Genomic DNA, 26,463 nt, shown 5'->3' on the forward strand with positions numbered 1-26,463 from the left:
TTTCAAAGAAAAATGTGGTAGGGTGAAAAGACCAAGTGTCATGAGCTGCACAATTCAAATATAGACAAAAATATTCTTCAATCATGGTTCTATGAGTCAAGTAAACTTACCTTCCCAGGAAGCTTAAGAATCAAAATGACAGTTCAGTTCCCCACACCTTCCCCTGGAGGGGAATAGAACAGCATGCAAAGTTTTATACAAAACAGAAGTTCCTCTTAAATTAAGATTTATTACAAGACAAAAGGATGTGTTTGACCACACAGGTAAGATAGTGTGCTGTTGAAATAACTAGGTTACAGGCTCTGAGCAGGTCCAGTGAAAAGGCAATTGGGAGGGATAGGAATTTGAATTTGGATATTACTATGGGCAGTTTAGCAATAAATTTATCATAAAAAAGGAGATATACTAGTTATGGAGGGTTATTTATTATCAGAAAGGAAAGGGACACACCCTGTCCTGAAACTCAGGAAGGGCCTCTTTAAACTCATTAATAGATTATCCTCAACCTAGGATTCAGCTGTCACTTTGATACTACTCACCATAGTCCTTGAACAATTCCACTCCTCACTCTGATCCCTGCCATAAATACATAGCTCCTTCACTTCTACCTGATCCCTGATCTATTCTTTTATATGGAAGTGCAATGGTTTTATGATATAGAGGAGGTAGAAGCAACATTCAGCCCTGAACTCCCAAGTGAAGGTTAACCAAGAGAAGACTTCACAAAAGACCACAAGAGAACTATAAACCTAAAACAATCCAAATATCATTTCACATTAACTGCTACAAAAGTAAGGCTCCCAGCCCCCAAAGTATTCTTTTAGCTAAGATCATTCCGAAGGCAGGGAGCTTATTAGATTTGTCATCTGTTGAGAAGTTGGTTGTCTGTAAATCCATTGTCAATCCAGGGATAAGCCATGAACAATGGATAAGCTGCTGTCATGTTTCGGACCATATACTTTTCATAAAAGATAAAAAACATATCTTGGATTCTTGCCAAATAAGAAGATATTTTCTTGGAAGGAAAATGTTATTTTACTATAAAAAGACATGGTTAGACAGAAGAATATTGGCCATACCTTAATCCAGCCAGCAGGTGATTCAGAAATCTATGAAACTATGAAAATTAGTTTCCCCACCCCTACCATTTCCTGATAGACTTCAGAGGAAAGCCAGCTTTCCTGAATCTGAATCTAAAGAGCCAATCCTTGGCACCTAACAGAAAGGTATAATAACCACAAGAATCTTGTGGCACTGAGAATAATGAGCTTTAGACATTGGCCCCACCAGAATCTGGGGGGGACTAACTCAAACCACAACCACCACCCTTAGGGAGATTCAGCATGCAGAAGAAAGTGGGGCAGGAAATTTGAGAATGCTAGCTGACTTACTTAGGAAGGATATGCATCCCTTACATGAATGTTGTACCTATAGGCAATGAAGAACTTCATGTTGGATATGTGCACAGAGATTGTGATATAATGACACTGACTTTTCCCTAATCCCTCACCTATAAGTCTGACCAAAAAAAAAAGAGATCACATCATAGGTCTTAATGCTCCTAAAAGGTTCAAATTTTGCTCAGATCCATGATCAGTCTGGCCTTGGACTTTTAAAAGAGATTCAGTTCTGCTTGATCCATCTAATGCTCCTTCAGTCCTCAGACAAACTGAGAGAGGTTGGGAACTTTGATGTTGATATCCCCAATATTGATGTTCCGAGGAATCTCAGGGAGATTAATGTTCTTCACTGCAGACACAGCTCGTGCAGGGGCTGCTGAAAGGCCACCCTAGTGGGAGAGAAGAGATACAAACATGAGACAAATGGACTATATCATCATAGGTTCTTGAGTGCCTGTTTAATGCCAAAAACCAAAAGACAAACAAATGCTTTTGGTTAATGCTAAACAAATAGCAGAGCTAAGGATTGATGATGAAACTGAGGCTCAAAGAATCTAACTGAATTGGCTGAAATCATAGAAGTATTAAGTGGTAGAGTCAGAATTCAAACTCCAATCTTTGATTTCAAATCCAAAACTCTTCCCATAGCACCATGGTACTTGCCACTTATGATTTTCTCTCTCTCATCCTTCAAATATAACAAGCAATTCTTCATAATAGTCTCAAAGCTCAGTTTAGGACAGTAAATTCTGCATTTTATTTGATTTGGTTTCTCCATGCTTTAAGGCCATCTTTAAGGCATCTGCGTTATTACATTAGGAGAAAGATTACATACTTTCTTCTAGGCCAGATATCTTAGCAACTAGACTTTCACAGAAAACTAAGTCACAGAAAAACCTTTTTTGGAAGGGAAATGAAACTGTATTGCTTTATTTTCAGTCATTTGCCAACGGGATTGCAAGAAACAGGAAAGAGTTGGCTTTTGAAACTTCACGTGGTTATAATGTGGGAACCAATGACACGCATGTGAAGTTGGAGAGCCCCAAAGTACAATATAACTGGCAGGACTTGTAATGAAAAGCAGATGAAGGCAGCTGGTGGCCAAACTTTTCCCCATCATCTATAATAGACATGGGAGAGGAGGAAAGCGGAGATTAGGAAGACAAGGAAAGAAGCTGTCAAAGATGTTTCTCAAAATCTCCTTTTTCTAACTATCCATTTCCTGTATATGAACATAGAGCCTACCGTCATCCAGTAAGTCTGATTTCCATCAGCTAGAAAATCCCTTGATCCTGATTCATTTGCTATTTCTAGCATCATGCTAACTAATACTCCTAAAAAAATCACTGCCTCTATGGCAGTAATCTAGAAAGACTTCCACATCATAAACTTCCAGGCTTTGTGGAAAAGGGAATTTCTTGTAGCTCAGCCAAAATAGAGTGATTTAATTGCTTCAGGATACTAGGAAAATTTGAAAGGAAATTTATTATTTTAGTTTCAAACATTAACATTAACCCAGGGGCAGCTAGATGCTACAGTGGATGGAGCAACAGCCCTAAAGTCAGGAGGATATGAGTTTAAATCCGGTCTCAGACACTTAATATTTTCTATTATGTGACCCTGGTCAAGTCACTTAATTAATCCCAATTGCTTCAGAGATTGGGGGGGAGGGAATCATTAACCCAAATCTAGTTTCTTCAAGAATTTTCTGTTTCAGAAAAAGAAGCAATTCTGATTTCTCAATGCCATTTAGCAAGGCAGCTGAAGCAGCCAACTACCCAGGCAGGAGACCTGTACCAGACAGGTCAAACCACTGCCCTAATCCTGACCACCTCTTCCTTTAGTCCCCAGTGGAAGCAATCCAAGACACTGCTCAGCAGCTCCAGAAATAAAAAAATAGGTCCCTTCAAACCACCAGTCCTGCTTCCAGTCTAATCCACAACCACTACTCAGAGGTGCGACCCCAGTGGAAAAAATCCAACCATCCCAAAAGAAGCAATGCCAGCTACCACTGAAAATCAGATAAGCCCAAGTGTTTTCCAGACAATCTGTCCTGCTCCCAGTCCCTACTATGGAGATATCAATGGTCTTCTGCCCTTTTAGGAGCTCTAGCTACTAATAACCCAGAAAAGTTCTCCCCACCCAACTCCTGAGCACTAAATTACCTCAACATCAGAAAGAATCATGGTTTTATCAGTGAACATGGCTCAAAAACTAAAGAGAGGCACTACCACCTGCCTTGTCACTGCACCCCAATGGGCACTGAACCTCTCATTGGATCTCTAGCTGAAGCCTACTACGTGTGCTGGGGCTTCTGGAGACCAGGAATTCCATTTCTTTTCCATTTGTATCCTCAGCACTTAGGACAATTGTACAGTTACCACTAAATAAATACTTACTTGTCCATTTATCCATTCATCAGTGGAACTGTTTTAACTCTAAGTTAACTGTAACTTCTGTTAGAGACAGAAGATATGAAACCAGAAAATTTCACCAGCATCTGAGAAGCTGATGGAGGACTCCTCCAGAAGTCCTGTGGCTTGGAATAGTGACACAAGGAACCAAAGCATGGATAGAACCAAAAGCCAGTCGGGGCTGGCGCTTTCCTTGACATACTCATTGGCTTTCCCACTCATATTACAAGTATGCAAAGCATGCAATTTCCAATTTCACTCCTATCTTTTTAGTGTATAGGTTTGGCCACTGGTATAAGTAGCTTAAGAAACAGCTAGATAACTCAATGGGCCTGGAGCCAGGAAGACCTGAGTTCAAATTTGACCTCAAAAATTTAACCCAGTTTGTCTTAATCCAGTGGAGAAGGAAATAGTAAACCATTCCAGTATCTTTGCCAAGAAAACTTGTGTGCTATGGTTCATATGATCATGAAGACACATGGATATGTATAAACAATTGAACAACAAATAAGTAGCTTACCGAAGTTACTATATACTGCTTTATGATTAAAGAGTGCTTTGTATACATTATACTCCATAAAGCCTCATAAAATTTTCATGAGGAAGATAACATAAGCTATCCATTTTATGAATTAGGAAACTGAGGCTCAGGGAAGCTAAGTGACTTTGGAAATAAATCTTTGTCACAAAACTAGGAAATTGCCCCAGATGTCTACATAAACTCATACAATGTATGGCTAATAAACAAAATTAACTAGCCACTTTAATGAAGGGGGTAAATTTGGGCCTTTCAGTGCTGAATAACTGAGAATTAATGGGATAAGACAGATAAATGGAATTACAAAGAACAGAACACATAAAAGAGGCACAGAGTGACACTAGAAATTGTAAACATGTTCATGTAAGGAAATCCAGGAATTAGAAAAGGAAATAATGTTAGCAAGAATGATACTTTAACAAGAAAAGGAACTATACTATGGTAGGATCATTTAGCCAAGAGGAAATAGACAAAGAGTTTGCAGAACAGATCATAAATCTGGCATTGAGACAGGATATAACAGTAATGGAAGACTGCTGAAACCCACGTAACTGCTAGAATCCTGTTTCAAAAACAAAGCATCTGAAAAATTCCTGTCTTGCTTTAGTGAGAATTTCATTCTTCAAAAAATAGGAATTGCTATTCTGGACCTGATTCTGAAAAATATTAATGAACTGGTTGCCACAGTAGAAATAAGAACTTTGACAGGAAATTATCATTTCATATTAGAATTTATGGTAAAAAAGGAGAGAAGATGGGTCTGACAAATACCCTAGATATACTGTAAAGGTGACTTCAGATAACAGGATCCTAAGGCCAAAAATTCTACAGGGAAAGCTGGCCAAAGAGAGAGAGAATATTCTAAGAATTAAATTCTGAAAGTAAAACATACAGTCTTAATACAAAAGAAAAAGGAAATTATCTAAAGAGACTGACATGAATGAAGAGATAACTTAATATTATAGATTACTAAAATTTATTAAGCACTTCCTTTATATCAGACAGAGTATCAGGTGCTGGGGACACACACACACACACAGAGGATTATCTGAGCTCTCAAGGAGTTTGTATTCAATAAGAAAGAGAATAGCAATGTTCTAAAAGAACCAGGGCACTAAAGCTGTTTCAAAATGAGCAGAGGGTAAGGTTGAAACTATTGATTTTTTTATTTGTCTTGAGGAGTAATCTCTCCCAATATTTATTTATTTGTGGGGCATTCACTTTTTTGAGTTCCATTCTCTTCCCCTAACCCTCCAACACACTGAAAAGTTAAGTAATGCAATACATAGGAAATCATGTAAAACACATTTCCCTATTAGCTATGTGTTCTATGTGTTGCCAAAGAAAAACAATATGAATATACTTTAATCAGTTCCTCAGTTCTTTCTCTTGTAGTAGATGGCATTTTTCATCATGAGTCCTTTGTCATGGATCATTGTCTTGATCACAGTAGCTAAATATTTCACAGCTGATCATCCTAACATTATTGCTTTTATTATGTACAGTGTTCTCTTGGTTCTACTCACTTGACTTTGCATTAGTTTATGTCTTCCCAGGTTTTTCTTAAATCATCTCCTTCATCATTTCTTATAACACAATAGTATTTCACCACAATCATATACCACAATGACTAAACAAGTCATTTTCCAATTGATGAGCAAACCCTCAATTTCTAATTCCTTGCCAATCTCTTTTCTTCTAATTTTGGCTGCACTGGTTTTGTTTGTGCAAAACCTTTTTAATTTCATGTAATCAAAATTATCCAGTTTACTTCCCATGAGCCTCTCTAACTCTTATTTGGTCATTATTCTTTCTTTATCCAAAGATCTGATAAGTAAAACTTTTCATGTGCCCTAAATTGCTTATATCATCCTGTAAGCCTAAATCATGTACCCATTTTAACAACATCTCATAATGTGAGATGTTGATCTGATTTATTTCTTTCAGAATGCTTTCCAGTTTTCCTAGCAGTTTTTGTCAAATAATTTGAGTTCTTGGCACAAAAGCTTGATCTTTGGGTTTATCAAACACTGAATGAATATGCTCATTTATTTCTGTATATTGTGTACCTAATCTATTCCACTGATCCACTATTCCATTTCTTAGTATCAAACTGTTTTGATTTATAAACTTTTTTATTTACTTTATAATATAATTTGAAATCTGATGGGGATAAATATTAATGATTACAATTTTCTTTCTTTTTTTAAAGCTATATTAAAAGGCAAAAGAAGGCAGTTAGGTAGCATGAAAATTCATCTTTCTGAATTCAAATGTGGCCCCAGACACTGACTAGCTATGTGACTCTGGGCAAATTACTTATCCCTGTTTTCCTTTATGTCCTCAACTGACAAATGAGTAAAGAAAGAAACGGCAAATCAATCTGACAAAGAGTCAGACACAACTGAAAAATAACTGAACAGAGAGAGAGAGAGAGAGAGAGAGAAGAAAAAAAAAAGGAAAAAGGAAGAAAGATGGCTGCTGGGAAAATGGGGAGAATGAAATAATAGCTTCCACAAAGAAAGAAACTATTCGAATCTAATTTTGCTTTTATTTTTTATTTTTATTTTTCTCTAGCAAGAAAAATGATCTTCAGACTAGGAAGAATTCCCCCAAAAATGTTTAACTGAGAGTTACTGCTTTATCCAAGGAGAGTGTGGGAAAAAAAAGAGAGTAAGCTCTGAGCTGTTTTCAATATATAAAGGAACAAAAATTGTTCAACGACCTAGAGTTCCTACCTAAATTCTCTCTTCAGATTCTTTGCCTGCCACTTTGCTACCCTGGAGAAATGTCAGCCCTCAGGCTTCCTCTTCACTTCCCATTTCATCCTCAGCTCCCCAACCCCTTCACTTTCTAGGGCCCTTTTTTTGTGTTGTTCTCCCCCAATAGAATGGAAGCCTGTATTTATATCCCCACACTTCGCACAGAGCCTGGCATACATTACTGTAAGGACTTACCAAATGCTCTATCAATACTGAAAGGGGCCTCAGAGGCCACCTACTCCAACCCCCTTTTTGCACATGAGAAGACCTAAGAGGTCAAGTGACTTGCCTATGATGATGATACAGGTAGTATCACAAAAAAGACATGAACCCACTACCTCTGAGTCAGGGCCAGAGTTATTCCCTCTGACATCTGTCTCCTCACATGCAACCATTACAAGAAATGATAGCTGTGACTGCTGAGCTGTTTTCAGTGACCTTTGATAGATCACGGAGAGCAGAAGAGGTGCTTCTGAACTGAGAGGAGCAATTTAAAGTTAAATTTCCAAAGAAGAGAAAAAGACAGTGCTTCCAATGATAAGCCATGAGCCTGATTTCAATTCCTGGCAAAACTTTGTAGCATGGGATTCATTACTTTGATATCTTATGGTACAGATGAAAATGGGTTCTTGAGAATTATAACAACAAGGCGAAGCAAGAACTACAAGGCTGAAAAGACTTAGATTACAGTCCAGTCGCAGTGATGGACTGCATGGAGCTTACTTCCAGGCATCAACCCTGCTACATTTATAGAGCTAAATCAGCAATTTGGCTGCAAGGGGATTCATTTTTCAGCGAGAGAGACTCTTGAAAATGCTCTATTTAATTGGTTAAGGGGATTACAATCTGTATCTATGAAAGTAGTACCCAAACCAAAAAAATCATATTGATAACATAATGATGTATCAAAAAGACAATCTGCAAATTTAGATAGGAAAGTGGTAAATGGTAAGAGTCATTATGGTTTCACCAAGAACAGGCCATATAAAATTAACCTCATTTCCTTTTTCAACAAGGCTATTATGGGTTTATTAGGAAAATAATTTTAGCATAACATTTGATAGTCTCACATTTTTTTCTGGACAAAATAGATGCAAGCTAGATGACAATTAAGTGTGTCTGGTAGTGGTTGAATGACTGGATTCAAAGGATAGTTGTAAATGGACTGCTGCTAATGTGGAAGGAGATCTCTGGTGGGGTACCACAATAATCTGTCCATGACTGTGCTGTAAAATACTTTTATTACTGATTTGAATAGTTCATTAGGTTATATATATATATATATATATATATATATATGTATAATACATAGCCCATATATATATATATATTTGTATAATACATAGCCCAGAAATAAAGTTCTGGGCTTACAAGGATAAATTTCAAATTGGGAGTTTCTCACTAAAATTTCTATTTAATTTATACAACTATCCAGGATTTCCCTGGAACATCAGAATTGGGCTGGTGCCTGGTTCTTTACAGAAAAGGTATCTTGCCTTTATGGGGTAAATATCCATGCAAGTACCCAGACTAACAATACACAATAAATTTCACTTGATTAAAAATTGCAAAGCACAAAGAACTCACCTCCAAACTTCCGCCTTTAGTCAAAGCAACTTTCTGTCACTCCTCAGGATCTGCCCCAGGATTTAAATCCCCTTAAAAAGGAAAAGCCCTGAGGACTGTTGGAAAGATGACCCTTCTCCTTCCAATAACCTCTGTCCTTGCTAATACCCAGGAAAAGAAAGAGGACTATAAAAAGATATATAAAAAACAAGTCTTTTGGGGATGACTATAGAAAGATATATAAAAAGAAGCAAATTTTTTGTGTATACATAGTTATGTACATATATGTGTGTGTGTGTATACATATAAATTTATATGTAGATATACATATAAATTTCATGGTTAGAAAAATAGTTTACATTTTTAAAAATCTTATAATAGAGATAATACATAAAATTCTAAACTTGGTTCAAAAACAACTTCACCATGTGAACGAATCCAACCATTTTGGAGAGTAGTTTGGAATTATGCTCAAAAAGTTATCAAACTGTTGACTAAAAACCATTACACTGAATTCCCAATCCCTATATGTATGCTTATTGTGTATCTAAGTTATATTTTAATATATTTAACATCTACTGGTCATCCTGCCATCTAGGGGGGGGGGGGGGGGGGATAAGAGGTGAAAAATTGGAACAAGAGGTTTGGCAATTGTTAATGCTGTATAGTTACCCATGTATATATCCTGTAAATAAAAGGCTATTAAATAAAAAAAATAAATAAAATAAAAAAAAAAAGTTATCAAACTGTGCATACCCTTTGATCCAGCAGTGTTACTACTGGGATTATATCCCAAAGAGATTATAAAGAAGGAAAGGGACCTGTATGTGCACGAATGTTTGTGGCAGCCCTTTTGTAGTGGCTAAAAACTGGAAACTGAATGGATGTCCATCAGTTGGAGAATGGCTGAATAAATTGTGGTATATGTATATTATGGAATATTACTGTTCTGTAAGAAATGACCAACAGGATGATTTCAGAAAGGCCTGGAAAGACTTACACGAACTGATGCTAAGTGAAATGAGCAGGACCAGGAGATCATTATATACTTCAACACAATACTAGATGATGACCAGTTCTGATGGACCAGGCCATCCTCACAACGAGATCAACCAAATCATTTCTAATGGAGCAGTAATGAACTGAACTAGCTATGCCCAGAAAAGAACTCTGGGAGATGACTAAAAACCATTACCTTGAATTCCCAATCCCTATATTTATGCACACCTGCATTTTGATTTCCTTCACAAGCTAATTGTACAATATTTCAGAGTCTGATTCTTTTTGTACAGCAAAATAACGTTTTGGTCAGGTATACTTATTGTGTATCTAAGTTATATTTTAATATATTTAACATCTACTGGTCATCCTGCCATCTAGGGGAGGGGGTGGGGGGATAAGAGGTGAAAAATTGGAACAAGAGGTCTGGCAATTGTTAATGCTGTATAGTTACCCATGTATATATCCTGTAAATAAAAGGCTATTAAATAAAAAAAACAAAAACAAAAACAAAAAAAACAACTTCACCAGTCTATGATATGTAAAGTGTGATGAAATGATTTCTATGAAAAAAATCTAAGGGTTCTGTTGAATTGTAAGCTCAATAACAATACAAAACTAATGCAACTTTAGGTTGCTTTAAGAGAGGGATAGTAGAGAAGAAGAGAGACAATAGTCCCATCTGAATCTGTCAGACGACCTTGGAAGTATCATATTTAATTCTGTGTGCCACATCTTAGGAAAGTCACTGCAAATCCTGCAAATCACCAGGAGGCAGAGAGGACTCCACACCATACTCTCCAAGGGTAAAGAAAAGGACATTTTAGAGGCACATGATTTTCTTCAAGCATATGAAGGGCTATCATGGAGAAGAGTTTGTACTTAAGCTCATAGCACAGAATTAAGCATGAGAGAAGGAAGCTACAGAGAGACAGATTTGACAAAGGGGAGAAAAAAAGAACAATTCAAACTATTCCCAAATTGTATGGATCACCTAAAAAGATAGGCCTAGCATGCTCCACGACTGGACATTTTTAAGCAGACAGTGGATGACCATGATTAGGGCTGTGATATAAAAGGAATTCTTCAAGTACAGATAGAACTGGATAGACTCTGAATTTCTTTTCAACTCTGAGATTCAATGATTTGAGTGAAACAAGACTTCTTTAATCCAGGACACCTCCTTCTTCTGGCGCTTTTCCTACCACATCTTACCCATCCGCATAGAAGAAGAGAAGGATGGTAGCAGGAAGGCAAAGTGAAATAACAAATCTACATATCACTTCTGCTGGCTGTTCTCTAACAAAATTATATTCAACTCCATAAGAATGGAGTCCTAGGGGTTTACTCACCTCTGATTTCTCCAATTTGTTTTGAGCTTCAATCTGAGCCACAATTTCATTCATGTTTGTTTCCAGCACCATACCACCCATAACTACCTCTTGCAGGATATAATGTACCTAAAGGAGAGACAAAAATAAGAAAAATTAGAGCTCCTGGGTCTGAGCTGAGCACCTCCAAAAAGAAAAAGGAGGGAGTTTCCTGCAAATTGAGAGTGAAAAATAGAACAAGATTGTGATGATTGGTTGTGATCATCTTGTTGCTATGTACAACATTCTCTTGGTTCTACTTACTTCACTTAGCATCAGTTCACATAAATCTCTCCAGGCCTCTCTGAAATCATCCTGCTGATAATTTCTTATAGAATAATAATATTCCATTTCATTCATGTACCATAACTTATTCACCCATTCTCCAACAGATGGACATCCATTCATTTTCCAGTTCCTTGCCACTACAAAAAGCGCTGCTACAAACATTTTTGCATATGTGGGTCCTTTTTTCTTTTTTATGATCATAAAAGAGTTTTCAACATTCATTTCTCTAAGATTTTGAATTCCAATGTTTTTCTCCCTCCCTCTTTCTCTTTTCTCCTTCCCCAAGCAATCTCTAGCAAGCAATCTGATATAAGTTATTATGAGCAATCATTTTAAACAAAAATCAGAACAAAAGAGAAAACCACAAGAAAGAAAAAGCAAACAAAAATAAAGAAGAAAGTAGTATGGGTCAATCTGCATTCAGTCTCTACAATTCTCTCTCTGGATGAGGATGGCATTTTTTTATCTCAGGTCTATTGGTACTGTCTTAGATCACTATATTGCTAAGAGAAGCTAAGTCTATCATAGTTGATCATCATACAGTCTTGCTGTTACTGTATACAGTGTTCTCTTAGTTCTGATTATTTCACTCAGCATCAGTTCATGTAAGTCTTTTCAGGCTTTTCTAAAATCAGCCTGCTCATCATTTCTTATAGAATAATAATATTTCATTACATTCATAAACCATTACTTATTATGTGATGATCAACTGTGATGAAGTTGGCTCTTTTCAACAATGAGGTGAGTTAGCCAATTTCAGTAGACTTGTGATGGAGAGAAACATCTGCATCCAGAGAGAGGACATGGGGAGTGAATGTGGATCACAACATAGTATTTTATGAGCAGGACCAGGAGATCATTATATACTTCAACAACAATACTATATGATGACCAGTTCTGATGGATCAGGCCCTTCTCAGCAACGAGATCAACCAAATCATTTCTAATGGAGCAGTAATGAACTGAACTAGCTATGCCCAGAAAAAGAACTCTGGGAGATGACTAAAAACCATTACATTGAATTCCCAATCCCTATATTTATGCACACCTGCATTTTTGATTTCCTTCACAAGCTAATTGTACAATATTTCAGAGTCTGATTCTTTTTCTACAGCAAAATAACGTTCTGGTCAGGTATACTTATTGTGTATCTAATTTATATTTTAATATATTTAACATCTACTGGTCATCCTGCCATCTAGGGAAGGGGGTGGAGGGGGTAAGAGGTGAAAAATTGGAACAAGAGGTTTGGCAATTGTTAATGCTGTAAAGTTACCCATGTATATATCCTGTAAATAAAAGGCTAAAAAAAAAAAGGGAAAAAAACAAACAAAAAAAACAACATAGTATTTTACCCTTTTTGTTGTTTGCTTGCTTGTTTTTTTTTCTCATTTTTCCCCCTTTTGAGCTGATTTTTCTTACGTAGTATGACAAATCTGGAAATATGTTTTAGAAGAATTGCATATGTTTAACCTATATTGTATTATTTGCTATTTAGGGGAAGAGGGAAGTGGGGAAAAAGAGAAAAATTTGGAACACAAGATTTTACAAGGGTCAATGTTGAAAATTATCTTTGCATGTATTTTGAAAAATAAAAATTACTATTAAAAAAGAAGAAAAAAAGAAAACACAATCTTTACATGTAATTAGAAAAAAAAATACTAGTAAAGAAAAAATAAATAAAATAAAATTACAAAAATAACCCAAAACCAAATATCATTTCATTTTATCCTCCTTGCAACTCCAGGAGGTAGATGCTATTATCATCACCATTTTGCAGATGAGGAAACTAAAATAGAGAGCAGTTAAGTGACTTGTCCAGGATTATACAACTAGTTGTGTCCTGAAGCTGCATTTGAATTTAAATCTTCCTGGCTTAAGGTAGAGTACTCTAACAACTGTACTACTTAGCTCTGCATGTGTCTGTGACATGCACACATGTGTATACATACATATATAACACATATGTGTATATGTATATATACACATAATACATATATACATGTGTGTACATCTTGTTGCTGTGTATACACCTGTAGGCATATAGGTATGTACGTATATGTGTATATATGTATACATATAAATATCTATGTAGAAAACATGCTGTAACAGACAATAAATTGGGCAAGAACGAATAAAGAGGAAATGAAGCTGGGAATCACATCTGGATAATGGGAATATACTTTCAAAGGTCCTGTCTACTTGCTGTAGCAAATGCCTATCTTTATGACCAATATTCTCCTGGTCATTTTATATAGCATGGGACACACCAGGATATATAATTAGAAAAAGAGGTGAACCTGTCATATACTGAATATATTGGGTAGATTCTCTATGGAAGATTTATACAAATATATACACAAGAATTATACAAAATAGGATTTTTAAAGGAGTTTACACTAAATCTGCACTAAAATTTATGATTCAACCAAAGTCAACCTGCTCTTTTGCCTCTACAATCATTTACAGAAGCCATGTCCTTTTCCTTGCTCCCTTAAGCAATGATATAGAAACGACCAAGTAGTTGCCTTTACTGCTTTGGCCCTAGCAACTGGCCCTGAGCCATTATCCCCCAAGGGCATGTCAATGTCATCTGCCTCCTCCTGGAAATTGTCTTCCTCTACTTCAGTACCCTACTCAATCTACTATTTTTTCTTCACTTTTTTAGGGATTAGAGAGGTCAAGGATCAGTAGTTATTGTTATGTCACAAGAAATAGTATACCACAGTTCTCTGGATCACAAATCACTCCTTTCTGAGCATTTCTATTTTGTGCTGCTACAGGGTCTGCAGGTCTTTCACATGAAACACTCAAGGTCAGCAATAATGGGGGAATGCAATGACTCAGAGTGTATTCTGAAGTCTTCCCATATCTTGGATAAGCATCTTCCCCAACTCCAATTCAACTTGACCTGGGAACTGTATTGTCTATTTGTATCTTTGTTCAGAAGGAGGACTGAACATAGTCATTACTCTCCATTGCTACTGTTCCTAAACCATTCAAGTATCAACATTCCTCAATGACATCTCTTCTTTTAAGGGATATTTAATCTTCAAAATTTATCATCATTACCATTAACTCTTACACTCTCTGGATACAAGTATACTCCTCACAAAATGGAATAGATTTCTAACCTATATTCTTGATTCCACAGCTCTCTTACCTCCTTCAGGACCTTGCTGCAATAGTCATCAACTTCTTCTGATGTGTCAATTTGTTCAAAACTATTGTGCATTGAACTCCAGTCAACCACAAAATCAAACATATATTTAGAACTATTTACACTGCAGCACAATTTTCTACACATAGTGTATCCAAGGTTTCTTCTGGTCTTCTCTATTTGTTCATTTATGACTTTATTTGTATTTCAATTTCTCTCTCTACAGTGGCTCCTACAAATCCCTCAGGCCTTCCAAACTATTAAAGAAATCCTTTCTTTGACCTTTCTCTCCTCCCTTCTTATTTATTAGTAAACTTCTCGAAAAAGTTGCCTAAATCCATCTCCACTCTTGAGCATTGATGAGAAATCAATATACAAATCATTATTAAACTCTTATATGTCAGGCTCTGGGGATACAAATACAATACAAAAAAGGAATACAGTCTCTACCCTCAAAAACTTACATTAAAGGAAAACAACATGTTTAAAGGTGAATAAACATGGGTTATAAACAAAATAAGTATGCAAAGATTTGGCAGAGAAATGAGAGTACTAATGATGAGGGGAATCCTGAAACTGTCCTCTGACTTTGGGGGAGAAGCCATGGGTGAATTCTTGAAACTCTCCTTGAACTCTTGAAAAACTCTTTGGGAGAGGCCGGCCTCAGGAAATCAAGGTAAAGTGGCTTCATTCTGTTATCTTTATGGGACTAGCTATACCCTCTAGTGAGTTGAAAATTAGTCCAGTACCACTCCTACTTAGCTTGAACTAAAGTAGTCTCATTCTACTGGAAATCTAGGCCTGGGGGCAGTGATCTCATTCAATTGATCTCTTATAAAAAAGGTAATATTAAACTCATCATTTGCAGAGGTCCAAAGCAGGACCATGCCTTGTCAAGGAACCTCTCTCTTATTGGCATAGCTGCCTGCCAGGACTCCTGCCCGCTGTGAAGACATTCTCTTCTCAGTGTCAACACCTCTGTTTATCTCTCTGCCAGGATTTCTCGGCTAGGACCTTTATCTCTCTTCCAGGATTGACTTCTCAGTGCCAATATAAAACTTCCCTTTTGCCAGTCAAACTTTTTGGGTTCATGAATTCTTTCACGTTGAACATGCGCTGACCAGAAGGGGATTCTCACAGCGCAATTCTCTGTACTGCCACTAACCGCATCATTTGGTTCCCTAACCACATCACTAACAACTGAGGAAACAGAAAAAAAGCTTTTTGAAGGAGGTAGTACTTGAGCTGAGCTGAGAGCATCTCTAGGATGGGAGATAAGAGATTCCAAGCAATAAAAACAATCCCTGAAACAGAATAAAAGCCCTCAGTAAACTTGACTGATTGGCTCCTTTCGGCATAGAGGTGGCAGACTATGGGGTGTGAAATGAACCATATGTATTGTCAGTGTATACATTTGTTTTCTTTCCTATTTCTGTATTAGAATGGAGAGAAAAAGAAGAAAGAGAGAGAGAAAGTGAGTGTGTGTAATGACAGCGATATTTTTTAAAAAAGAATCAATGAAATATTTTTAAAAGATATCTATATCTGAGACCAATGCTTTTTTATTACCTACTCTCTCCATCAACTTCTTGCCAACAATCATTTGCTATCATCACTTCACTGAAACTACTCTATGGTCAAAATGACTTCTTAATCCCAAAATTTAAAAGCCTTTTTCTTTTTCTTCATCATACTGTGTGGTTCAGACAGCATTTAATTAAAAAAAGCTGGAGAAATATCTAGAAGCAAAGCGAAGTTTATTATACCCAAGAAATTGAACTTGACCAATAAATACATAGTTGGCACTGATGTCATAGGAGGATAACAAGGGGGATTTAAGTATGCCCTTAGGGGATAGCAGGGAGGGAACTTAAGTATGCCCTTGACTTGGTGCTTAAAGTCCTTCAGGCCTACTCAAACTTTGAAATAGATGAAGCCTTACTGGACTTTCACAACTGTCTTGAAAGATCTCACCTCATCTCCTTCAATACTCATTATTATCTACTTCTATCTTTTCTTTCTTCCCATGTCTTCAGAAACACACTCCTCATTCATGTTTATATACCTTTTCTAAGAAAAAAATAAATTGTTTAAATATAATTTCCCATTGTAGAAACCATGTTATCTTTCTCCTAAAAATATGTGTTTTCAAAGATTCAACTCTTTACTATATATTCTACAAACCTGCCTGGTATAATGGACTATAACTTCCATGGTCTCTCATAATCTCTATCACACAAAATTTGCCATTCTCACTGGCACATGGCTAACAAGAAGTTTTATATTTTGGCCAATAGTCACACTTTCATTCCTTTTCAATCTTGGAATTTTAAAATTTCAGGGATATGTCATTTAGTCCTATTGATACTGCAGTCTCTAATTTGTTGATCTGATCTAAACTATGCAAAACCATCACCACAGTTTGATCCAACTTTTTCCAAAAGAAATCTGAAAATACAAATCTCCTTAACTTCTTATTCATTAAAGACCAAGGAACTCTATTTATGTATCTGTTTTCACCACTTCAGTAGATTTTAAGTTTCTTGAAGGCAAGGATTGTTCTCTTCTTGCATTACATTCTCACTCCAATATTAGGACAGTACCTTTTTTGCATTTTTGTTGTTGAATCAATTTTCAGTCAATCCAACTCTTTGACCACAACTGGGGTTTTCTTGGCAAAGATACTGGAGTGGTTTGCAATTTTCTTCTTCAGATGATTTTACAAGTTGAGGGACTGAGGCAAACAGAGTTAAATGATTTACCCAAGTTTATACAGATAGGAAGTATCTGAGGTCAAATTTGGCCAAGTCATCCTGACTCTAGACCTGGTGCTCCATCTGTTGCACTGCCTAGCTGCCCAATATTTAATATAAGTTTGATGAACTCATTCAGCAAATGTATATTAATCACCTATTACATGCAGGAAACTATAGAGAATACAAATGTGAATGCTAAATGATCTCTACCATGAAGGAGATCATTTTCTGACTATTTAAAGGGGGAAAGATGACATGGAAATAAACAACTATAAAACAAAGCTGTCATATAAAACTATTTGAATAGATAAATTCAAAGGAGGGAGAAATCACTTCGGGAAAAGATATTTAGGGAGGGAATACAGGTTTGTGGATCAGGTGGCATATAGTTTGACCTTGAGACTATATAGAACTTCAAATGAAGAAGTTGAGACAATCCACATACATTATTACTGTTACTGTATACGACGGTTTCCTGCTTCTGCTCACTTCATTTTGCATCAGTTTGGATCTTTCCAAGTTTTTCTGAAATCCACCTATTCATCAACTAATCATTGATTAGTTTTAATATGGGGGCATAATATCAATTCAGCACACTTAATGGAAATGCCTTGTTACAGCCAACATCTTTTTCTAAGGCACCAATATGTCAGTCATTGTTTGTAACAACCATCAAAAATGTTTCAATAGTGAGTCAGGGCATGTTAGGGATAAATGTTAAGGACAATAGCAGAAAAAAATGGAAGAGGGAATTTCATGAATACAGAGAGAAGAAGGTATCAGAGAATCAGTGACTGAACTTGAATTGGAAAATTACATCACAAAGAAGGGATCTAGAAAATAGATTTCTTTGAGATAGTGATCTTGCAACACAAATATTTTGAGCACTTAAATTTAACATAAAGTGATAATTCCTAGTAGACAATTTACTAACTTAAAATTTCAAATGGCAGAAATTCCCTTAGAAATTTTTTCTTGACTGAGTTTAGACAAAAGTGTTATTGATTTAAAACTGAGAAAGTCCAATGGTAATTTGGTCTAATAGTGGTCCTTAATCAGAAAAATTTATATCTAAGTGGGAAAATTATTCTTCCAATATTCACAAACTAATAAGCTCTTATAACGATAATAGATAGCAAAGGAAAAAGCACCCTGAATGACTAAGCCTATTCTAGCATAAGTGTGACACTAGAAGGAAAATAGAGAAAGAAAAGAAACTGTGTACATAATCACATTCTTCAACATCAAATAAAAGAATCAGCAATAAATTTATGGTCAAATGTTAGGGAGCAAAGGTTGGTTCCTACTGTCTAAGCAGCAGCCCCAGCCCAATTAAATTCTTCTCTTGGTCATTATGGCCAGGGCAACTTGTCAAAGCTGTCAGCTGTACAGACTGGCAACACGCAACTGAAAGATTTATTCCTACGTGAAATATTTCACTGTTTCTTATCACACTCTCTTCTCTCATACCTTCTATTCTGTTCCTCAGCAAAAGCAAGGACTTCATTTGTCTATAGAAGAAAGACCATCATATACTTTGTATAACTAACCTCTCTTTTCTAAAAGCAGAGAAATGTGACAAGAGGACCAACTACTCTGTCAATTTTGCCCCACTGTTGTTGGTTTTGTTTTTTTTCTGAGTCACTATTTGAACATTTCCCACAGCAACACAGTTTCATGGGAAAGATATAGATTTAAAAGTTTGTATCCTGGTTCCAACACTCATTTGTTTTACTTTTAGTCCTCACTATAAAAGAAGAACAAGTATAACATACAATAACACTGAAATCTTCTCATCAGTTTTATAATATTCACAGAATATTCTTTCAGAATTTAGAGTGTCAAATACCTAAAAACAATAATCTATCATTTGTCTTTAAAATTCTCATCCGAAGGAGGGGAAACATTTTTGATGGTTGTTACAAACAATGACTGACATATTGGTGCCTTAGAAAAAGATGTTGGCTGTAACAAGGCATTTCCATTAAGTGTGCTGAATTGATATTATGCCCCCATATTAAAACTAATCAATGATTAGTTGATGAATAGGTGGATTTCAGAAAAACTTGGAAAGATCCAAACTGATGCAAAATAAAGTGAGCAGAAGCAGGAAACCGTCGTATACAGTAACAGTAATAATGTATGTGGATTAATTGTGAATGACTTAGCTATTTCATAATACAATGATCTAAAACAATTCCAAAGGATTCATCATGAAATATGCTCTCCACCTCCAGAGAAAGAACTGATGGAATCTGAATGCAGATTATTATTTTTCACTTTATGTGTTTTTTCCCATGTTTTTCCTCCCTTTGGGTGTGTCTCCTTTCATAACATGACTAATATAGTAACATGTTTTACATGACTGAAAATTTATAACTCATCAAATTGTTTACCATCTCAAGGAAGAGGGGGGTAAGGGTAGGTAGAAAGGATATTTAGGACTCAGATTTTTTTTTTTAATGAATGTTAAAAATTGTCTTTCCATGTGACTAGAGAAAAAAATAAAATATTAAAACAAAACTAATCAATTGAAGGACAAAGAAGAGCAAGTATAAGAATATAGGAACTCTGCTCTACATCTAAGGAAGGAGATGGAAAGGTGCTCAGATCATCCACACTTCTTTATCAGAAGACTGATAGGATGTAGATTTAGCTTTCTTTCCTACCTCAGGAACCTAGGTGAGGTCCTAAGTATTTTCTAGACCAAAAGAAAACCACTATAACAAAAAAATAATAAACATATCTCAAGTGAAGTTAAAACCACACCTTAGAGGAATGTCTATTCCCTAACTTCCCATCCTTGCTCCAACTTCAATAATAGGAACAGTGAAATGAATTCAAAAGAATTAAGTAAGGGAAGTACAAATCCAGGCATTTTTATTGATGCAGTAAACATAGCATCACCCAGTTTATGGACATATTATGTTCTAAAAATTAATGTATAACTCAATGGCTTAGAAATTTGAATACATTTTCCCTTAAATACCATGTTTAAAATGGTAGATAGATCTCTAGGTCAATCTACAAGTCTATTTAACTCATAATATAGTTTAAATATGGAATCAATGGTTATTATTTCATATGCACTTAACAATTATTTTATAACCATATGGTAAATTCCAAGTTTTAACATAAGACATCATAAACACATCCCATGCAGCATCAGCAAGGACTCCAAGACAGGGAATGGATTTGAAAGGAGGAAAAAAAATACTATGAAGTACCACTATGTTAGTCATTCCAGAATGCTTTAAATTAAGAAACAAAGGGCAGCTATTTTCAAACATAAGAGCAATAAGGCTTCTGGGCTATGACTACCCCTGCTACTACCTTTTATATATGGACATTTACTGAGTGTAGTCTTCTACTCAAGAACTGCAAAGTAATAGATAACATTTCGCATAGCACTGTGTTCTAGATCAAATGTGTCAAACTTGCTAATGGAAAGCCATTAGATTAAAATGTAATTGAGAAATGTTTAACAAAATAAATAAAAATATAATACAATCATAGATAATGTTAATTTGTGGTTTTCTAAGCCAAAATGTGGTCTAAATGGAATGTCTTTCTATTTGAGTTTGATATCACTTTTTAAATTAACTGGCAGAAAGCTGGATTCCTGAGAGAATGGTCTTAAATATAATAAAGAGATCATGTTCATGTTATCTAATAAAGTAAATGATAAAAACTGTAATACCAATTAAAACTGCAGTATGCTAATTAACTATTCTTACTAAATCAAGACAACAATATTACAGCATATAAACTTCAAAAAAACCAGGGATAAAAGGTAACTGTGGGTTTCTTTCTGTCATTCAGCAATGACTCCAGTGATATATGACAAAACGAAATCATAAAGCATTTTACATTTTAAAAAGGAATCTTCTACAAAGGAGCCTATTTTTCCTGATTCCTTCATGGTTTAGTAGATTTTAATGGTCAAATGTTATGCCTATTTTCCTGACTCCTTCATGGTTTAGTAGGTTTTAATGGTCAAATGTTATATTTATAATGGACTTAGCCCAAAGCTTTAGTACAAAGAAGATGCTTAAGAAATGCTTATTTCCTTCCCTTCCTCTTTCCCCTTTGGCTTCTTCCTTTTCCTTTTCCCCTTTTAAAAATTCCAAGTAACTGCCCTCTGGGAGGACAGTTAATATTTTATGCTTGAAGATGTGTTAGATTTCAATTCCTCTGGAAAGCTTAGCCATTCTGGAAAAAAGTCTTAGAGGGCACTCAAAGCAGAATCAGAAGGGCTTACAGTGCCAATCAACAAAAACTAGTGTTGTCTCCAGAGAGAGAAGAGTTATCTTAATTGCCTGAATTCCTTAATTAATAATTCCCACATTTTAAAAGAAGACCAATTATTTATTTTTAATATGAAGTGAAAAAAGGAAAGGATACAGATCCTCCCAGAGCCCCTTGGACCCCTTCCTACCTATAATCTATCCAAGCAAGAATTACTTCTTTTTATAGAGCATTTTATAGCTTTCTTTCTGTCTTTTCCTTATGTTATTACTTGGAAGATAAGAATCATTCCCACCAGAAGGAGAAGAATCAAATCTCTAGCAATCTTGAATTTTTTATCTTTTTGAGGGGAGCTAAAACCTAGTGGAGGCATCTCTGTGTGTTGGAGAGTGTAGGGCATGGACTGACTGAAAGGAGACAAATGAATGCAGCTACTACAAGTAGTACAGGGGAGAGTCAATGAACCCTTGAACCAGAGAGAAGGGGGGAGCTGGTAAAAAGATAGAATCAGTAAGACTTGGCATTGATTAGATGGATGTAAGGAAAGAGTTGAGTCTCCAAGATTACCAATTAGGTGACTGGAAAGATAGTGGTCCCTTCAAAATAAATAGGAAAGTTAGAAAGAAAGGATGATTTGGGGGGAAAGATAAAGAATTTCATTTTGGAAATACTTAATTCGATGCCCATAGGACAGCTAGATCAACATCTCTCTCTCTCTCTCTCTCTTTTTTTTTTTTTTTTTTTAAATTTAATAGCCTTTTATTTACAGGTTATATGTATGGGTAACTTTATAGCATTGACAATTGCCAAACCTCTTGTTCCAATTTTTCCCCTCTTACCCCCCCCCAAGATGGCAGGATGACCACTAGATGTTAAATATATTAAAATATAAATTAGATACACAATAAGTATACTGTACAAATAGAATCAGACTCTGAAATATTGTACAATTAGCATGTGAAGGAAATCAAAAATGCAGGTGGGCAAAAATATAGAGATTGGAAATTCAATGTAATGGTTTTTAGTCATCTCCCAGAGTTCTTTCGCTGGGTGTAGCTGGTTCAGTTCATTACTGCTCCATTGGAAATGATTTGGTTGATCTCGTTGCTGAGGATGGCCAGGTCCAACAGAACTGGTCATCATCTAGTATTGTTGTTGAAGTATATAATGATCTCTTGGCCCTTCTCGTTTCACTCAGCATCAGTTCGTGTAAGTCTCTCCAGGCCTTTCTGAAATCATCCTGTTGGTCATTTCTTACAGAACAATAATATTCCATAATATTCATATACCACAATTTATTCAGCCATTCTCCAACTGATGGGCATCCACTCAGTTTCCAGTTTCTAGCCACTACAAAAAGGGCTGCCACAAACATTCGTGCACATACAAGTCCCTTTCCCTTCTTTATGATCTCTTTGGGAGATAAGCCCAGTAGTAACACTGCTGGATCAAAGGGTATGCACAATACCCTTTGCAAAGGGTATGCATACCCTTCAAAAAGTTTTGATAACTTTTTGAGCATAGTTCCAAATTGCTCTCCAGAATGGTTGGATGTATTCACAATTCCACCAACAATGTATTAGTGTCCCTGTTTTCCCACATCCCCTCCAACATTCTGCATTATCTTTCCCTGTCATTCTAGCCAATCTGACAGGTGTGTAGTGGTATCTCAGAGTTGTCTTAATTTGCATTTCTCTAATTAATAATGACTTGGAGCATCTTTTCATATGGTTGGAAATAGTTTCAATTTCTTCATCTGAGAATTGTCTATTCGTATCTTTTGACCATTTATCAATTGGAGAATGGCTTGATTTTTTATAAATTAGAGTTAATTCTCCATATATTTTGGAAATGAGGCCTTTATCAGAACCTTTGACTGTAAAAATGTTTTCCCAGTTTATTGCTTCCCTTCTAATTTTGTCTGCATTAGTTTTGTTTGTACAAAAACTTTTCAGTTTGATATAGTTGAAATTTTCTATTTTGTGATCAGTAATGATCTCTAGTTCTTCTTTGGTCATAAATTCCTTCCCCTTCTACAGGTCTGAGAGGTAAACTATCCTGTGTTCCTCTAATTTATTTATAATCTCATTCTTTATGCCTAGGTCATGAACCCATTTTGACCTTATCTTGGTGTACGGTGTTAAGTGTGGATCAATGCCTAGTTTCTGCCATATTAGTTTCCAATTTTCCCAGCAATTTTTGTCAAACAGTAGGTTCTTATCCCAAAAGCTGGGGTCTTTGGGTTTGTCAAACACTAGGTTGCTATAGTTGTTGACTGTTTTGTCCCTTGAACCTAACCTATTCCACTGTAGATCAACATCTCCATTTGAGAAGTTGGTGCTATAGGACTGGACCTTAGATGGAGCCTAGGGCTAGACACTGAGCAGTGACCAACTGAGAACACAGACTTGCAATCAGAGATGAATAGAGTGCTAGGTCTTTAGTCAGGAAGACTTCTCTTCCCAAGTTCAAATCCAACCTGAAACACTTATTAGATGTGTGACCCTGGTAAAGTCACTAAACACTGCTTCCTTCAGTTTTCTCATCTGTAAAATGAACTAGAGAAGAAAATGATAACCCATTCTATATCTTTGCTAAGGAAATCCTAGAGGGGGGTCATAAAAAGTCAGCCATGACTGAAATGATTGAACAACAACAAAAACTACTGTTGTCTTCAGGGAGAGAAGAATTATCTTAATTACCTAAAGGCCCAAGGAGTCCTTTAGGTCTTGCACTATCAGTCTAGGGAAATAAAGTCTATCCTATAGTCAATGTGTGGTTAGTCAGTGCTTGCAGGTTGTTGATGGCAAGATCTTTACTCTTTTCTGTAGAGACCTAGAGAAAGCAAATTCTGATGTTCCCAAGGAAAATCCTGGATAGAGGCACAAGACATAAAATTATTAGTGAGAAGTGCCAAAATCTGAAAATAGTTTGTGTAAATATTAAGTTTTAATTCTAGGCTATGGATTATACATATAATCAAATGAACTAGTGTTGTGCCACAGTTCCCTTTTATTGTCCTAACTCAGTTTCCCTAATTGTCCTGCCTTGATTTCCCTGAATCGTTCTTAAACCTTTAGCACAGCTCTTTAACCAACAAAACATACAAGTCACACAAAACACAAATCACATAGACTGCATAATTACATTAAACAAAACATTTTACATATATAACCAGATAGTGCCCAAAAAGGCACTTAGAATCAGATCAGATCAGATGTGTCTTAGAAGACACCCAAACCAGAGAGTATCATCCAGCATCCTGGAATGATACCTTCTCAGAATTTTATGCCCATCAGCATTTTATTATTCTGAGAATCCAGATGCTAGCACAGACAGACAGCACAGATAAACAGATCAGATTATGTCCTAAGACATCCAGACTTACTTTCCAGTGGCTGAAATGGAGTGTCCACCACTGGGCTGTGGCTGAAAATTGCTCTCCTTCCTGGAGACTCTGGAGAAATCCAGAGGGCCAGCCTCTCCAGGCCAAGAACCTAGATCTCCAGCCACCCCAAGACCCAAGGCGGAGACCCAAAGGTTTCTAAACTCTAATCCTGCTCTCATTTTCTAATATCTTGGTGGGAGGCCTCCAAAATGTAATGACGGAGAAATTGAGGCAAGATAGAAATTGAAGAGTTTTTAATGTTTTATTTGAAAGGGAGAGATTTATTGGGACTAAATGGATCCGTGGTTTGGTTCCAGGGCTGAATGAGACTATTGTCTCCAAGAATCCAGCAACCAATGTGAGTTTCCAATGACATATATATGCATGTGGCTCAGCTACAGGGATAGAAGAAGGCAGGGGCAGAGTCAGAGTACTGAGTGCGGGAATGGGACTATCAATCTGGTTCTGACAGGGTGGGGGCAGGCATTAGGATAAATTGGGATGACAAAATGGGGAGAGGCACCTGATATTCTAAAATATAAGACCTTTATCCTATCAAACATTCTAATGATTAAGAGGGAAGGGTGGTGTTATAACCTGAGGATTAAACAGAACAATTAGGAACTGAGGGAGAACAATTCAGGGAAACCAAGGCAGGACAATTAGGTAAATTGAGTTAGGACAAAAAAGGGAACTGTGGCACAACATTAGCAGGAAAGATAAGAAAGAGCTGACTAGAAGTCAGAATAATTAGGGAAATTTGTGAAAGAAATGTTATTTAAATTGGACTTTGAAAACATAGGTAGCACTTATGTGGAAATAGGAAGGGAGGATAATCTAGAGTAGCAAAGATATAGTTCAATTAATCAACAAGCATTTATTAAACTTCTACTATGTATCTGTGTGTCAGGCACTATGTTAGGCATTGGAAATACAAAGACAAAAGTAACAGTCTCTGTTCCCAAGGAATTTACATTTTTTTAGGGGGAATAAAATGAGCATCAACAACAAATACAACAAAGCTGGGGAGTGAAAAGAGGGATACCACACTCAAGAAGTTAGGAGAGAAGGGCACAACAAAAGACTGCTATAGAAGGTGTAACTTGAGCAGAGTTTTAGAAGAAAAAAAAGAGAATCAGAGACAGTAGTGTCGTGAGAATATACTCAGCAAGAGGTATAGATAGTATAAAGGTACAGAGATAGGATTTGGAGCTTCATTTGGTAAAAACATGAAGAAAGTTATTTTGGCTGGGAATGATGTAGCATTTACATGGCATGCATGGAGAATGAAGAGAAAACTGGATTGATTGGCACAGAGAATGGGCCTGAGAATTATAAATGATAATACTGAAATGACTGTTAGGTCCAAACTATGGAGGACTCTAAACCTGGGCAGAGTTAAATCTTGATACAAAAGGTATTGGAAGGGAGTATCAGTCTTTAGCCCCAGAATTCAGTCTGGCAACAGTGTTCCACGTAGAGAAAAGATGGAAGGAAGATGTTCCACGAATGAAATTATAAGTGTCTAAATTACAATTAGTATGATGGAAGAACAAATGAAAAATATATCAGTA

The 26,463-nt window shown here is 36.2% G+C and overlaps 1 protein-coding gene across 1 annotated transcript in view; it reads right to left on the bottom strand.

Annotated features, from left to right (window-relative positions):
* Positions 1-209: 209 nt before the first annotated feature.
* Positions 210-26,463, bottom strand: part of LOC100929612 (AP-3 complex subunit sigma-2) — a 47,217-nt gene continuing 20,963 nt past the window's right edge. Inside the window, exons 5-6 of the mRNA XM_031955599.1 lie at positions 11,032-11,139; positions 210-1,789 (exon numbers count right to left, since the gene is read on the bottom strand). Of these exons, the coding sequence (XP_031811459.1) occupies positions 1,661-1,789; positions 11,032-11,139 (237 nt within the window). The 3' untranslated portion in view covers positions 210-1,660. The remainder of the gene's footprint in view (positions 1,790-11,031; positions 11,140-26,463) is intronic.

Source organism: Sarcophilus harrisii, chromosome 2 (assembly GCF_902635505.1).
Source record: "Sarcophilus harrisii chromosome 2, mSarHar1.11, whole genome shotgun sequence".
Lineage (NCBI taxonomy): Eukaryota > Metazoa > Chordata > Mammalia > Dasyuromorphia > Dasyuridae > Sarcophilus > Sarcophilus harrisii.